This window comes from Pungitius pungitius, chromosome 21 (assembly GCF_949316345.1).
Source record: "Pungitius pungitius chromosome 21, fPunPun2.1, whole genome shotgun sequence".
Classification (NCBI taxonomy): Eukaryota; Metazoa; Chordata; class Actinopteri; order Perciformes; family Gasterosteidae; genus Pungitius; species Pungitius pungitius.
In genome coordinates, this window is record NC_084920.1 from 1744957 (window position 1) to 1761105 (window position 16149).

Here is a 16149-nt window from a genome sequence, read left to right on the forward strand (position 1 = left end):
CCAGTGTGAGTAAATACTTGTTTTGACTTGTGTTGATGGCAAGGCTCTTGTTTTATATCTTGCTTCCATCTTGATTTCTTATTTAAGATAAAGTTTGTGTCGGCATGTGAAGCAGTAGGTTTGGAAATGATTCATGCCATAACTGTACATACCTTTAATTAGTCTTTGTTTCTCTGAATAGATTATAATTGGACAGATTGTAATGGATGCATTGCTTTAGCTAATGTGTGGAGTCATATGTGTTTATGTTCTGCTGGAAATTGTTCTTTTAAAGTCTCAATAAAATAAAATCACATCAAAATTTATTGTGCTCCTTTCGCTCCATGATCCCGTCATGTTAACGGTTTAATTATCAGGTATTCTACAAAGATAAATACACTTCATTTAAGTTAATCTTCCCTCCTTGGAAAAAAAAATCAAAGACAATTCACATGCAAATCATTGACACACATTACAAATACCTAAATTTGAAAATATATATATATATTTGAAAATTGGCACGTTGTGTTTCCATTAAACACTTCCATCTCTGATTCGCTGGTCACATGTTTCTCTGGTGAGCAGCTTTAATAATTCGGGGAGTTCTCCCCAGCGACGTCGGTCTGCTCACAACGTGCTGCTCTCCACTTTCACATCCGCCTTAATTTTCTGTTTCTCCATGACTGCCTCCAGCTCCGTGGACCTCTTGGCGTCCTGTGAAGGGAAGAAGCACGTGAGAAAAGAACATTGCTGTCCACACACTTGAGCTTTAGATGTGTTAAACGGTTTAAAACATGGCGGACTGATCGCTTCACATTAAATATACATTTTTGGAATGAGCGTTTTTACCTCCAGCAGCGCCCTCTGCACGGCCAGCTGGCTGTAGACCCGGGCGCCCTCCTCCGGAATCACCGCTCGGAGCTCCTCCTTGTTGAGGGAGAAGAGCTGGGCGCCGGTCAGCACTCCCAAGCACTGCACCGTCCTGAGGGGCCAGACCATTCCATTCTCTTATTCTCTTATTCTCTTATTCCTTTCATCCCTTTCATTCATCGTTGCTCCGCCACTCACGGTTCGCTGAAGCCTTTCCCCTGCAGCCACTCGGCCACCTCGTGTGGAGGGGAGTCGTAGTCCAGAGGCACCGAGGTCTCGGAGGACCGGGGGATGACCAGGTGTTTGCTCAGGCTGGTCTTCCCATTGGTCAGCCTCTGGAGCAGCTCGTCGTTCATCATCATCACTGTTGGCCACGACAAGTCACGTGTTAAGCACTAAGTCACATGTGGCTTTTCGACACTTTGACTCCTCCCATTCAAACCGCTGCGACACGCCTACTCAATAGTATATTATATATTTATATGTATAATATACCCTTGTTGTCTTGGTCCTCTCCTGCGGGTACGTGTTGACCGTATTGCGGTGAGCTGTGCGGGTGCTTGGGGGAGTGGGTGGGGGGGTGGTGGGAGCTGGGTGGGACTGCAGAGAAGGTCTTGGCGAGGGTTGGTGGAGCCGGAGCCTGCGAGGACAATCGACTCAGCTGAGTTCACTCAGGTGTGTGCATGTGGGAGCGTGGGTGTGTGTGTGTGTGTGTGTGTGTGTCTTACACTGGGGGGTTTATTGTGGACCGGGGTGTCTGCGTGGGCCAACGGATCCAGGATGTTGAAGGGAACAAACCCGATCTGGTCGAACCGATTCCGACACTTCCACCAGCGCTTGGACGACTCCAGCACCTGTGGGACGGAGGAGGTGCGGTCGGTCAGCGTACTTTTTACTACTTTAAAACCTTTTGGGCTAGTCGGAGCTTCCCTGAATCGGACCTCCTTACCTCCAGCGTCTCCCCCTGCTGCACCGAGAGCTCGCTGCTGTTCCTGGCTATGAAGTCGTAGGTGCAGCTGTAGATCCTCTCAGATTCTGGTGGGAGTGTGCTGCCGTCTCTGAGGTGGGGGGGGGGGGGGAGAGAGACGCCGTTACCAAGGTGTCGGCACTGTTAGCGGCTCACGTCCTTCAGGGTGACCTTACGTGTCGCTGCTGACTTGGGCGTCCGGAGCGACGGCTGACTGTTGCTGCTGTGGGTTCAGAAGGACAAAATAAAAAAATAAAAGATTATTATGGACAGGGTTCAAATGAGGACCTTGAGTTGCAAAGGCATTCATCGGCACAAAAAATACCAGGCCTTTGATTGAAAACCAAACTGAGGTGAACTAAGGAAACTTGGCTCTACCTGGACGGCCTCGAGTTTGTGCTGTGACTCGACCGGATCCTCCCAAACCGGCCCGTCCGCCCTCGAGGCCTCCGGCTTCCAACCGTCCAAGAACACGGGAGTGTACGGAGCAACGGGCCAGGTGAGCTGAGAGCTGAGGGACCACACACACACACACACTCTCTTCAGTATCGGCTGGGGGGGGGCGGGTGGGGGAGCTACCCGTGAGCGTCGGTACTGACCGTGGGAGCGTCCAGTTGGGACCCAGAGACGTCCACAGCTGCCTCTCCTCCTCGCTCAGGCTGTCATGTAGCAGGTAGACCGCCGAGCTGGTCATGGCGGGGCTGGACACAGAGGCTCCGAGGGACGGCCCCCCAGTGGTTTTCACCATCTGCACACGACCCCCCCCCCCAAAAAAACCCATTATATATTGATCTGATATACGATTGTTTGATCTTCTGTGGAGATTCATGTGCACACACACACACACACACACACACACACACAATCAGGAAGACGTGACACACACACACACACACACACACGCTCATAAATATGAGGCGGTTTCCCTTCAGGAGTGCCAGCATGCATAAATCAGACGCACCCATTCCACCCTTGGTTTCCCTTTGTGACTCCATCAAAAGAGACACACCTTTAAATCAGCTTTCGGATGCTTTGTATTTTAAAGTGCGTGGGACATATGTTTGAATGAAATGATGGCGGTTTCTTTCGAGCTTTCGGGTTTCCAATGTCATGAATGGAGCTCCATGGTGGATGTTGGCTTTGGTTTGGAAACGGTTAAGCTCAAGTTATTCCAACCGATATCTCTCCCCTATATTTCTATATCATATTAATTGTTACTGGGTTTGAAATGTCCTACTTTCGACCACTGGGAGACATCAGCGCTGTGGCTCAGCAGTCGGGGGGGTGGGGGGGGGGGTCGATGTGGTTTTTTTAAGCAATAAAGAAGTAAATGTAAACCATGTGTGTACCAAGAACACGGGCCTGCATACAAATTCTGCCATGTAAACTGGATTAAACAAAGTAAGGAGTGTTTGCAGTTCCAATGATCACAAAGGGAACCCGCCCTGTGTCAACACTGATGGAATCGTGTGGTTTCTGTAGTTACCACACCAAAGACTTATTTCTACTTATTTACACACACATTAGTGTTCAACACCAGCTCGACTACATTTCTTGCTTAAATTTTTCAACCTTCGCCTTTGGGGGAAATAATCCCAAAAGCTTTGGTTAATTTGCGTGCTCGGTCAGTTCAGTGCGTGTTTCTGTGTGCGTCTGCAGCATCAGCAGCAGGATGAGGGGCGACACTCACCATATTCAGAGGTTTGAAGACGTGGTGAACCAGCTCCTCGGAGGAAGGACTGGCGATAGTGGACTTCAGACGGGCCTGTGGACAAACGAGAGGACGATGCTACGTCAGGTGATTCCAGCCGGAGGGGGGGAAAAGGATGGATGAGCGGAGCGGATACACACCAACAGGCTGAAGCAGTACTTGAACTTCTGGAAGATGTGGATGAACTCCTCCTCTGGTGGAGGGCGGGCCTTTGCAGTGAGTAAATCCTCTGTTGTTCAGAGAGACACAAGAAAAAACACACTTAAAAAGGATCCATCAACGTGTTGCTCGGACTTCTGCACACACACAAAAAAACATCTCTTTTTACCTTCAATACTTTGCTTTTTACTTTTCTTCTTCTTCTTCCTCTGCGCCAGCACGGACGAGGCCTCCGCCGTCTGCTGCAGCTTCCCCATGAAGCTCTCGATGTCGTCGAAACAGTGATTGAGGATCCCCTGAGCAAGGCAGAATGGTCTTTGTTACTCTGTTGGGACTGTGAGGTCAAAGGTCAGGCACAAAGGTGACGGTAGGGAGGGGGGGGGGGGGGTGCGTACCACTTCTCTCTCGGCCCGCAGGAAGGAGATATCCGGCCCGCCGTTAGCTGTTGTGGGAGAGAGGAGACGGCTTTCCATTCACTGTCCTGCTTTTCCCAGCATTTAGGATCCCTGACCCCTTTACCCTTGAAACGCACCGCCGTTACACAAACACACACTCACACACACTTACACACACACAGACAGACACACACACACACACACAGACACACACAAAGCAACCTCTGTGCTCCTAAATACCTCCCTGCTCTCTTTTCCCTTCCTCCCACCCTCACAGATAAGCCCTGGTGTGCGGATGGCGCTCTCTTGCCCCCTTACCTTTGTGTCCGGGGTAAGGTGGGGGGTTGGCCGGTGGTGGATTCGGAGCGTGTGGGATGGGGTGGCTGGGGATCCCGTAGGAGTCCATCGTCCCGCCGCCGCCACTCTGTGAGAGCCTGCGGGGGGGACAAGAGGAGCTTTCGTGAACGCCCTCCCGGGAGGGACAGCAGGAGGACGCCTTCCGTCAGCGAGTCTTAAAGTGACCGACTTAGAGTGGAGTAAACGGTCCCATCTGACCCCCCTACTGTTAAACAAAGCCCCTCTACGCCTACGGCTGAAGCAGAACACGCAAACACCTGTGAGGGTGGAGGCTAACGGCGCCTTTTCTTACCGCCGTCTGTCCCTCGCGCGTCTCCTCAAAGAGAAGGTGTACCAGGGCAGGTGAGGTGTATCAGGTAATCCGTCGGGGCGTCCTGTGCTCTCGCTGCGCTCCGCCACAATGGCCTTGTGGTCTCTGTTACACCTTGCTGAGCTATGCACAAACCGGTGGAACAGGTCCTTCTCTCTCTCCGTCAGCTGTTTACTCTGTCCTCTCTCGCTCTGTCACACTCTCTCTATCTCTCTATCTCTCTCTCGCTCTCTGGCAGGTGGACGGTGACACCCGGCTGCTTTGATTGAGCGGAAAATATGACACAACGGACAAAAGAAAGAGGGGAAATGCAAAGGTGGGCAACAACTCTATGGTCTGTTATCGGGTTTTATCTTTGTTGCCTTTTGTTCTCGGCCCACCCACGAGCGCCCACAGAGACAGAGGGACCCTTTATTCCCTGCAAACCACAATCAAATCGGGGGCACGTTACGAGCTGGAACACGGGCGTGCGCGTCAGTCTACCTGAGGCTTTCAGGAAGCTTCTGTCTCCGGCCGCTGGAGGAACCCGAAACCGCCTGCGTGATGTCGTCACGGATTCGCTCGGCCTAGAAGGAGGAGGAGGGGGGGGGGGAGGAGGAGGAGGCTAATGGCGTCACTCGTAAAAACCTGAACCCGGGCTGACGATACGAACCGACGCCATGACTCAGCAGGGGGCGGACCCCGGGGTGGAAGGGGGGGGGGGGTTGAGGTGCCACTACTCACCTTCACCGTCTCGCAGTCAAAGAAGTGGATGTCCGGCTCCTGCTTGCCGGCACTCTGGCCGACCAGCAGGAGGAGGGAGGGGAAGTGTTGGTCCGCGTGAACGGCCTCGCAGCGCAGGACGGACCTGACGGAGTAGTTCTCCAGCTCCTCCTGCGCCCAAGCAGACGAAACCGTAAAAAAAAAAAGGGGTCGAATCAAACCACGCGGGGGGTGGCGACAGGCCCAGCCGGTCTCACCTGGCTCTGCGGGTCTCGGAGAGCGATGGCCGCCGCGCCGACATCCAAGTACATCTGCTGGCTCCACAGCTTTTTGTTCTGAGCCAGGATGGAGAAGCGGGCCCGGGCTTCCTCCACGTTCTGCACCCCCCCGGCCTGGAGAGAGTAAGTCAGCAGGTGCTGCGAGCGGGAGGGGGGGGGGGGGAGAGAAGAGGAGGATGAGGCCTCGAGGGCAAACGGCGCCTTTACATATCACACAAAAGTGTGCCGAAGATAAGACTCACCGTGACGAGGTGCCGCGAGATGTTCGTCATCCTTTGTCTGATGTGAAGCTAGAGGAGCTTTCCTGGGAACAAGCAGCTGTGGAGAGGAAAGAACATTCAGGGTGGAGCTGTGGAGGCGTTTTAAAACGCTGCCAGCAGATACTCGGATTGTTGCCGTGCTCCTAAGCAGCATCTTCATTCCTTCCCTCCACCGGGGTCGGCTTCCGCTCCAGGAACCCTCGATGACGTTGTGAGAGTGCGTGAGCCGCCAAACCGGTCCGACTACACCCGTCTCACTTTATTAAAAGGATCCTACTGGAATCTCACCGGGTTCAAAAGAGCCAACCTCCAGCTTCACTGGAATCTCATGGAGAGGCGGAACACTCCACCTAAAGCCGGGCTGCAGCGGCTTTTGTCATATTTCAAAATTAAAGTCTGGCCCTGATTTTCATGGGGATTTGTGCACAACATTCATAAGTGGAAATAAATTAAGTATAAATAACATGAAATAGCATGTTTTAATAACACGTCTTGAAACTGCTTATTTGATGAAAATTGCACTGTCTTGCTACTTGTTCTTCTCTATGGTGGAAATTAACTTATTGTAAGTCGCCTTGGATAAAAGCATCAGCTAAATGACATGTAATGTAATTAAAATAATATTGTGCCCGACGCCGTTAGTTTACAGAAAAGGCATAACTGGAATTTGAGTAAAAAATAATAGATGAGGGAGCTATTATTTATTTATTTATTCTTAAATATCAGTTTAATTTCTTTTTGTGGTCATTTTGGTTTAAATCAATTTGTCTCTAAGTATGTGTAGTTTGGGTTAATTGTTTGGGTAATTGGACCACTAACTAATTGGGTGATGCTATGGGCACCAGCACCACAGGACCAGCATGCACCTGGGTGACATATAGTTTTTTACCAGCGAGTCAGAGCAGCACTGCATAGGAAGGCAGCCTAGTTTTAGCCTATGTGTTTGGTGGATTCTGTTAAATAAAAGTGAAACCAAGGAGGAGACAATCCGCTTTCTTACTGCGTGAAAGGAAACCAGGTGCAACATGTTGTGAGTTATCGCTCTCCAGGACAAATGTCCACTACAATAGAAATGAGTGGAAAAAGGGCAGCTGACCCGTGATCTCATTTTGATTTCAGTAAAAAAAAAAAACACATAAACAGTTTGAAATTCCATTAAATGGTAAGAAATACTGAATTAGCACATTGTCCGACAGATTACTACAATAATGGAACAAAATCCACGTATCGAAACATGTCAAACATGCCAGAACGTTTCACAGTAGCTTTCAGCGCAGTCACTCTACATGCTGCCCAAATTCCTCAAAGAGTGAACTAGTCTTGAAGTTGACATGTTCTGACTGGCCGTGGTGAGAGGAAAGGGATGTTTGATCAACTCACCTGTGTTTATAGGCTTCCAAAAGGTGTACTCCAGGTGTTACCTGCTGTGCGAGTGAGCCAATGCTTACAGTAAAACCAGTTCTGCGTCTCAATCCTTTCTGCTCTCGTTTGGATCTGAGAGCTTTTACCGAGCTGAGGTGTGCCACGGTTTTGCGGTCCCGCCTAGTCTACCACCTCACCCCGGTGATAAAAAAGATCTACTCATTCTCCAACTGCACATATGTCACACTGGGAAACATCTAGGGAACTGAAAACAAACAAAACCGAGCTCATTTACTGTGTTTTCTCCTAAAATGTGCACTGGTAAGCGTGTTTTATATATATATATATATAAATAAATGAGGCTATTTTTGAGCAATCCACATGGATGAAGAAAAACTTTCTACTCACCAGAGTTTGATTCCAGCAGTTTGGGGGGTAAAAAAAGTAAACTCTCAGGAGATATCGTTGGACAATCACCTTCTGTCTTTCTATCTCACACACACACACACACACACACACATCTGACACTTCGCAGCACACTGGAAATAAAGTAGAAATATTTAAACCACGTGCACATCAGTGTGAGGGTCAACCACGCAGGTCTGAGCCGAAAGACATAGTGTCAAGTTTCATAACAGTCTTGACTGGAGGTGGACAGGCCTCCATTTTACCCACCAATAGAGGAGGGGGGAGGAGTCGCGTGAAGGGGCCACGAGCGGCAGAGCGACACTTGACGTTGGTTGGAGGATATTTGGAATAAACTCAAGGATCTGTGTCGTTTCGTGTGGACAGGTATTTTTCACTTATTCCAAGAACAAAAAAAACATGACGTCATCTGCTATAGCACGTGCTGTACTTTAAGGATAGGTTGAGAGTGGCAGTAGGCTGCTTTTTAAGCGCATCCCCAAACAAGCATACGTGGCATGTGCAGCGTGGGTGAGTATACGTATGTGTGTGTGTGCGCGCGCGTGTGTGCGTGTGTGACTATGCGGTACGGTCAGGAGAATTGTCACTGACGGATAAATGTGACCTTTAAAAAAAAAAAAAGACCGAAACATGACCGAGAACATGAATGAAGAAAAGTTCAGTCTAAGGTTTAAATGTTATTTAAACGGTGAAATGATTCAGAAAGCACTGCTCGGTGGCAGGAAACGACTATTGCATCAGCCTCGACCTTCATGTGTTTCTCCAGAACTAAAGTTGAACCAAAACAGGGAATAGTTTACAGCGATAGATGAAGTGTAAAGTTATTTCTCCCCACGTGGTACGTGTGCCAATGCAGGAAACGTCAGATCGGGTGTTAAAACGTCATTCCATCAAACAGTTCAGTTACAGACAATCCATATGAAATGTGGGGGCCCGATTCCCCAGTTGAACTGTGGGTTCAACCTGGCAGCATCAGTCACGCGTGTCAGTAAATAGTCTAAATCTTATTAAGAGGATCATTGTTTGGATAAATGCCGCATTCAGGCTCCTCCTGTATACACGAGACACGATCATACTGAATCAATAGGGATACTTTAAACGAGCTCAAATGTATGGCTGTCGGTTGAGTCATTAATACCCTTTCACTACATACTTTTAGTACCCGAGTACTATACAAAATCAGATCACCATTCTTTTTTTTCTTTAACCTACGTTAGTACTTGCGCGTTCTTACATTTTCTGCAACTATTTGTAATAGTTTATCATTTCAAAAGAACGCAGGTATTCAAAGATCACATTTTCTGGCAACAATATATTTCTAGATCACAATAGATAATCAATGCATTTTGCTATACTAGCCGTCACTCACAACAGGGTACCCCGCTCCGTGCCGGTGTACAGATGTCCTGCGGCCTCTGAAAGCAGCACCGCTACGTAGTAGGGGAGCGGTTTATCGTAAACCGCCAAGAGACAGAAACAAACGCAAGATTACGCCCCAAATAACGCGGGAACGGTAAGAGAAACTCTCTGACTATGTCTGCGTGTAATTAAATGTCGCCGTGCGGGTATCCGACACGTTGCATTTCAACCTGACCGTAGGTACGAACAGAAGAATGGCTCGCGGTAGAGTGGAGACAAAGACTTCCGGTCGGGTTTTACGCTCGCGCTGCTCGGCCACGTGGTCAACAAATGACCATCACCTGTCAAGTCCGTGTTGATTTTTAATGAGTTGTATTCAGTCTTATTTCAACCCCCCCTTCTATTCCCCCAATTACGCTTAATTAACTATGTAGAGCATGAAGACCTCAATGCAGGTGGAATAAGAACAGTTTAGCTACGTGACATATTGGATGTATCCCAAAAGCAATGCTTCAGCTGAGCTGTGTCCATACATCTATTTAGAATCAACAATAACCGTGTTGGTCATCATGGAGGATCAGCCACGGTCCTGTTCCACATTTCTTCTCACTGTCTTCCTTTTTGTTTTTTTCTTCTTCTTTGTTCCATGTTCCAGTGTGAGATGGAGAAGCAGCCGCTGCCGACGGACGACGTCCCGCCCGCAGCCTCGGAGGCCGAGGTGGAGGTCAGCCAGCCGGCCTCGTCCGAGCCTGCTGCCCGAGCGGGGTGGGACAGTAAAATAGAGTATTTTTTGGCTCAGGTGGGATTCAGCGTTGGGCTCGGCAACGTCTGGAGGTTTCCGTATTTGTGCCATCAGAACGGAGGGGGTGAGTGATTAAGACGTCTTGCCCGGGTTCGGCTCCTTTTGGGTCCCCAGGGGGGGCCCCGACGGACGAATGTCCTCGTTGACTGAGTGCTCGTCCCCTTCTCCTCCTCCTCCTCAGGGGCCTTTCTCCTCCTGTACGTGCTGCTGATGCTGGTGATGGGCATCCCCCTGTTCTTCCTGGAGCTGGCAGCCGGTCAGGCCATCCGACAGGGCAGCATCGGCGTGTGGAAGTTCATCTCCCCCCGGCTCGCCGGCATCGGCTACTCCAGCTGCGTGGTGAGACAAATGGCCGCCAACTGGCCCGTCGCCCGCTCTCCGACGTGAAAGGCACTTTCTTACTGACTCGATGATGCTGTTCTTGAATGTCCTCAGGTGTGTTTCTTCGTGGCTCTCTACTACAACGTGATCCTTGCATGGAGTCTGTTCTATCTTGGGAACTCGTTCCAGTCCCCTTTACCTTGGGAACAGTGTCCACAACAGGGCAATGTGACGGGTAAACACGCTACTTTGAGGTCAAATGCTGATTTGACGCACAGCAAAGTGCAGCCGGACCCAGTTGCAGAAAACAACACGACTAACTAAACGAGCTGTCGTGCATTTGGATCGGCGTCATAAAAAGCTCTCTATGCCGGTGATATGGTCAAAATGTTAAGATTGAAAACTCCACAACACATTCCATCCATCTTCATATTCTGCAACCGGACATCAGACGTCCAGCTGGAGGCCTGGTGGTCGCACCTGGGTTCACTTCAGTCTGGGACGCGTGTTTTTAAATGAACACAATGAAGATCTTTTATTTCTCCTTTTTTTCTTCTAACGGCAGTAAAAGAATGTGAGACGAGCTCCCCGACATCGTACTTCTGGTACCGCAGAGCTCTGGATATCACGGACTCGATCGACGAGACGGGCTCCTTCAACCCGTACATCGTCGGCTGTCTGCTGGCCGCCTGGACCCTCGTGTGCCTGGGAATGTTCAAGGGCATCAAGAGCTCCGTCAAGGTGAGGCCGCAGGCGGGACCGCCGGGCTTCTGCAAACGGCACGTGGAGTTTTATCTGCTCACGTTGAGCGGTGATTTAAAATGAGCTTTAAACACTGGAAAGTTGCGACTTGGAACATCAGTTTGTCTTGCTTTTGATGCGCTGATAGGAGTCAGACGTTCACGTGAGATCAAAACAATCCTGTGTGCCAGTGTTAAATTTTAACATTGGATGGTGATTTCATCACCACCACAGCGATTAGTTTGGGTTCCAGCATCCATCTTTCAGCACATTGTTAACAAATGTGAAGCAAAGGAAGAAAAAAAAACCTGTATCCTGTGCTGCGTTGTTTTGTTGCGTGAGGGTCAAATCCCAGTCATGTGCTGCGCTTGGATTTCAGGGTGATCCCTCTGGAATGGATGTGCTGACCTACTTCGAGCAGCAGCATGGACCTTGTTACTCAAAGCACTTGCACATTCGCCTTTATGGAATCCGCTGACGTTTGTTTTTCCTCCAAAGCCCCGTCGTGAGCGGCCACAAGCCTTTTAACTGAAGTTCCACCGGGCGGCATTTTGTGTTGCAGGCCAGGTGTGATGGTGGTGGTGATGGTGGTTCATGTTTACTTGACAAACACAGGAATCTGGCTCTGCCCGGGGCAAACATACCGTGTCAGGGTGTGGGAATTATGATACTGATAAAGTTACAGATAATATCAGAGGGGGAAGCTCGGCGCTGCTTAGTCTCACGTCAGGTGTTTCGCACGATTACAGACGCGTTGATCTCCGATAAGAGGCCCGATGGTCGTTTACAGGGACACCGTGCCGGGTTTGGTGGCCTCTAGTGGCGTGTTTGCAGCCTCTGCTCCGTCGTCTCTTCTTGAGACTGCAGTGACGCCATTCCCCCCCCCCCCCCTCGTTCTAAAAGCACTGACAAAACCCCCCAAACGGCCCTCTTTTAAGGTTATATGGAACTCAATGGGGATTCAACGAGGAACTCGCTAAACAAAAACATTCATAGACGTGGGATGTGTTACAGCCATTTAAGTAGAATCATTTTTAAACCTCTGAGGTCTGTGTCAGCCGTCTGGATTCACTTGTTTTAAAAACCGTCCTTTTGTCACTTCCCAGGTGATGTATTTCTCCTCCATCTTCCCCTACGTGGTGCTGATCTGCTTCCTGGTCCGGGGGCTCATGCTGGACGGGGCCTCGGATGGAATCGCCTACATGTTCTACCCCAAGGTCTTTATCTTCATCTCCTATAAAGCCCCGCGTAGAGCAGCCAGGCGGATGTGAACATCTCCTCTGACGTGCTTTTCCTAGCTGGGTATCTGGGCGGACATCCAGGTGTGGCGGCAGGCCGCCACGCAGGTCTTCTTCGCGTTGGGCCTGGGCTTCGGGTCCATCATCGCCTACTCGTCCTACAACCCCAAGAACAACAACTGCCACCGCGACGCCTTCACCGTCTCCGGCATCAACTTCCTCACCTCTGTGCTCGCCTCGCTGGTGGTGTTCGCTGTGCTCGGCTTCCGGGCCAAGAACAAGACGCTGGCGTGCGTCGCCAGGTGCGTTTTAACCGAGGAGAGAACGGCGAGTTCTGCACAGTGTACAAAAAACGGCTTCTCTGGATCCGACAGTTGAGCTTTTTGGGTCTCCCATTTGGGTATAAAGAGATGTCTCTATAGCGCCCTCTAGAAATTAAAAAAAGACCACACTAGGCCAGTTTTTGGCACACACAGGTGCTGTTCAACATGCTCTACAAAAAAAGTCAATCATGGGATGCAAATGCGCCATTTCAAATTCAGTGAAAAATACATTTTTTGCAATTTCTCCTAAACGCTGAGTTTGATTGTCACGAAATGTTCTTTTTCTTTTTCCTCAGTAATTTAAAGGCGTTGTCCGAGCTCTTCCTCAGCGGCGCTGTGGACGCGCACCTGATGCCCAGCTTCAACTACTCGAATCCCGGCTCCGTGGCTCCTGAGCTCTACAGCGCCTGGTTCAAACAGAAGGGGTTAAACGTCTCGGGCAATTTGACCGACTGCGACCTGGAGAAAGCGATGCAGCAGGTAAAACGTTGCGTCTCTCGGGGGGGGTGACGGTGCGCGCTTTCTGTTCTGGTTTTGGTTCTGTGTGCTGAAGGCCAAGCTGGTCGCTGTGGTTTTGCGTTCAGGGCGCGGAGGGCACCGGCCTGGCGTTCATCGCCTTCACGGAGGCCATGTCCCTGCTGCCCGGCAGCCCCTTCTGGTCGGCGCTCTTCTTCCTCATGCTGCTCAACCTGGGACTCAGCACCATGTTTGGCACCATGGAGGGGATCCTCGCCCCGCTCACCGACCGCTTCAAAATTCTGGCCAACAACAAGACCAAATTCACAAGTAAACGGCTTTAAAAAAAAAACCATTTTCACCTGGAGGCGATGGAACCGTATCTGCTGGTTTGTCCCCGAAAATGAGAGAGCGTCTGAAGATATTGAGGGTTGTTGGTGTCGTTGCAGTCTTCAGCTGCGTCCTGGGCTTCCTCATCGGCCTGCTGTTCACCCAGCGATGCGGGAACTACTTTGTGGCCATGTTCGACGACTACTCGGCCACCCTGCCGCTCATCATCGTGGTGGTTTTTGAGACCTTCAGCGTGGCCTGGCTGTACGGGGCTGACAGGTGAGGTCCACGCACGTGAAGGTCGGGCCTGCGTGGCGCTTGCTCACCACTCTGCGACCCTGCAGGTTCCTTGATGACATCGAGGTGATGCTGGGCTGGCGTCCCCATGTGATCTACAAGTACATGTGGAAGTACGTCTGCCTGCTCGCCATGCTGGGGCTGCTGGGCGCCACCACCGTCCGAATGTTCATCAAACGCCCAACTTATTTGGCGTGGAACCAAGAGACGGTACGTAGAGCCGTGTGATGTGGAAGGAATGCGGCTGTGAGCTACTAGTCTGTGTATTTACCTTTTTAGTTCCTTCTGTCTTCAGGCTTCTGAGCAGTACCGCGACTACCCCGACTGGGCTCTGGCTGTTTTAGCATCGCTGATCATATTCGCCATGATGCCCGTCCCGGTGGCGCTGATCCACGCTGTCCTGCAGGACAGGACGAGGCGAGCGGCGGGAGGTGCAGCGACCGCTCACTACCGCGTCGTCAGCACTCACGACAGCTGTGAGACTCCGATGACCGACATGTCCGAACTGACTCAAAGCAACGGTACCGACTCCTCCTTCCCCTAATCCCGTGCTACGTGATGCTACGTGATGCTACGTGATGCTACGTGATGCCACGTGATGCTACGTGATGCCACGTGATGCCACGTGATGCTACGTGATGCTGCGTGATGCCACGTGATGCCACGTGATGCTACGTGATGCCACGTGATGCTACGTGATGCCACGTGATGCCACGTGATGCTACGTGATGCCACGCATTTTCAAGGACAATTGAATCTCTGCATTTGATGGGAAAGTGAGAAAAATGTTATTTTAATATTTAATATAAAGATTTTACTATTTTTTTTATTTTTAACTTGGAAAAAAGTATGCAAAGCCGGATGCTTTGTTCAGACAAAACGGAATGAACAACTTGGTACACGGTAGCGTTTCCATTAACTTTAAATTGAGTTTTGTCCAAAAAATACTGTCTCCGTTTTTTCACTTTTAAAAAGATTTTTACGAAGAGTTAATTTGTCCTTGAACACAACTTTTTATTTAACTCTTTTACATCAGTAAATGTTACAATTGTAATGATTGTTTTTAGGCTGTGCTTAAGATTGTTACTTGTGAAATCGGCTACGACTGACAAAAAGTGGCGAAATCTCGGTATCGGTGTGTAAGGCACCGGCCTCCTGGTCACATGGGTCCATCCGCACGGCCAGAGACTGAAGGCTCGACCCGTTGTGTGTGTGCGTGTGTGTGTGTGTGTGTGAGAGAGAGAGTGTGATAACTTGAAATGTTTGTGAGGCTGTTACGGGAAGTGTGTGAATTCATCAAGGTTGAGGTGTAATGCAGCGTTGCTGCTATTGACTCGTGGAAGTCACGTTAACTCTGCAAAACCGCCGCTGTACCGAATCAGAATCTCCTCCTTTTCTTTTTTGTGCTTTTTCACATTTGTCGTTATTCAAGTTTTTCTGTCCATTGGTCAAAATATTGAGCCGGACTCTGGACGTGAAAGTTTTCCTATTACTCCTTTTTGTAGTGTAAATATGTATAAAGGAGTTGCTGAAACTACATGAACAACCGTCATTGAAAATACGTGGGGGTTTTTCTGTCATTTATTATTTGAAAATTGATTTATTTTCCTCTGAAGCTGCAGTTTAAGAGGAAATTGGTGTGTTGAGTCGGACGAAGTCACGGACCAGAGGAAGTGCTCCTTTACATTGAAGTAAGGGGTTCTTTTGTAAAACTAAATGTTATATCTGAGAACAAAGGTGTAGTTTACGTTAGACTTTCAGTTTGGTTTCTTTCAGAATGATTCATGATGTTCTGTATTTATGTACTAAAATAAATAGCCTTCAAATTGAATCAGGCTGACTCGAATGACTTAGAGTTCTTTTTAATCATTGTAAGTCTCAAAATGAAATTTTGACTCTGTGTAATATTTTTTTGACATATTAAATTTATTTCAGCATGACTGAAGGAATCTTTGCTTTTTGACCTGTGGCTCACACTTGGAATTTCATGCTAAGATTTAACTTGACGCGCCCCTTATTTTATGGTGTTTTTACATTTATAGAAATTAGGCCCTTTACATCAACCAGATATTCAGAGTCAATCTTTTGAAAATACAAATATGTTCAGTAAATGAATATACAGTCTGTCATCTTCTATCTTTAGAGCACAAAGTACGCTCCCGTGACAGCAGGGCGCTCTGTTGCACTCTTCTCGGGGCACTTCTTTGTTTCACTCTTGTGTTGCAGCGGTTGTGTGACCGAACAAACACATATAAACTTAAATCGCTCTTTTTTTTATTTTTTTAATCTCCTCTACGATTTAATTACCAAGATAAAATCTGATTTCACTCATGAACAGCGTGAGCATCTTTAAAAGCGTGCGTCAATTCAGAACTACTGTCAAAAGAGACTCAGAGTTGTTTGCTTCCGTCTCAACGTCACATTTTCTACATGTGTGTGTATGCGTGAGAGGAGAGGGGAGGGGAGGGGAGGGGGGGGAGGGGGGGCTCCCAGGTGTGTCCTTGGA

At 49.2% G+C, this 16149-nt stretch overlaps 2 protein-coding genes across 7 annotated transcripts; one reads left to right on the plus strand and one right to left on the minus strand.

The window, feature by feature from the left end:
• Positions 1–286: 286 nt before the first annotated feature.
• On the minus strand, positions 287–8049 carry LOC119213439 (epidermal growth factor receptor kinase substrate 8-like protein 1). 3 transcript variants are annotated; one of them, XM_037464731.2, is made up of 19 exons: positions 7759–8049; positions 5971–6046; positions 5708–5866; positions 5472–5621; positions 5232–5314; positions 4400–4515; positions 4082–4128; positions 3856–3982; positions 3668–3756; positions 3507–3581; positions 2416–2564; positions 2195–2327; positions 1993–2039; positions 1799–1907; positions 1578–1703; positions 1345–1489; positions 1048–1213; positions 829–961; positions 287–693 (listed from the first exon to the last, which is right to left on the minus strand). In XM_037464731.2, the coding sequence occupies exons 2-19, from the start codon at positions 5998–6000 to the stop codon at positions 607–609; spliced, it is 1971 nt and encodes a 656-aa protein (XP_037320628.2). In that variant the 5' UTR covers positions 6001–6046; positions 7759–8049; the 3' UTR covers positions 287–606. The 3 variants fall into 3 exon arrangements, with proteins under 3 accessions (XP_037320628.2, XP_037320629.2, XP_062416000.1); XM_037464732.2 differs by lacking the exon at positions 7759–8049 and adding an exon at positions 7369–7739; XM_062560016.1 differs by lacking the exon at positions 7759–8049 and having other exon boundaries at positions 5971–6234.
• On the plus strand, positions 8003–15474 carry LOC119213438 (sodium-dependent neutral amino acid transporter B(0)AT2-like). Of its 4 annotated transcripts, none has more exons than XM_062560015.1 (12): positions 8003–8142; positions 9791–10001; positions 10119–10276; positions 10373–10493; positions 10824–10999; positions 12106–12216; positions 12298–12539; positions 12857–13040; positions 13145–13346; positions 13466–13625; positions 13691–13853; positions 13939–15474. In XM_062560015.1, the coding sequence occupies exons 2-12, from the start codon at positions 9797–9799 to the stop codon at positions 14185–14187; spliced, it is 1971 nt and encodes a 656-aa protein (XP_062415999.1). In that variant the 5' UTR covers positions 8003–8142; positions 9791–9796; the 3' UTR covers positions 14188–15474. The 4 variants fall into 4 exon arrangements, with proteins under 4 accessions (XP_062415999.1, XP_062415997.1, XP_062415996.1 ...); XM_062560013.1 differs by having other exon boundaries at positions 8079–8286; XM_062560012.1 differs by lacking the exon at positions 8003–8142 and adding an exon at positions 9163–9483.
• The last annotated feature ends 675 nt before the right edge of the window (positions 15475–16149 follow it).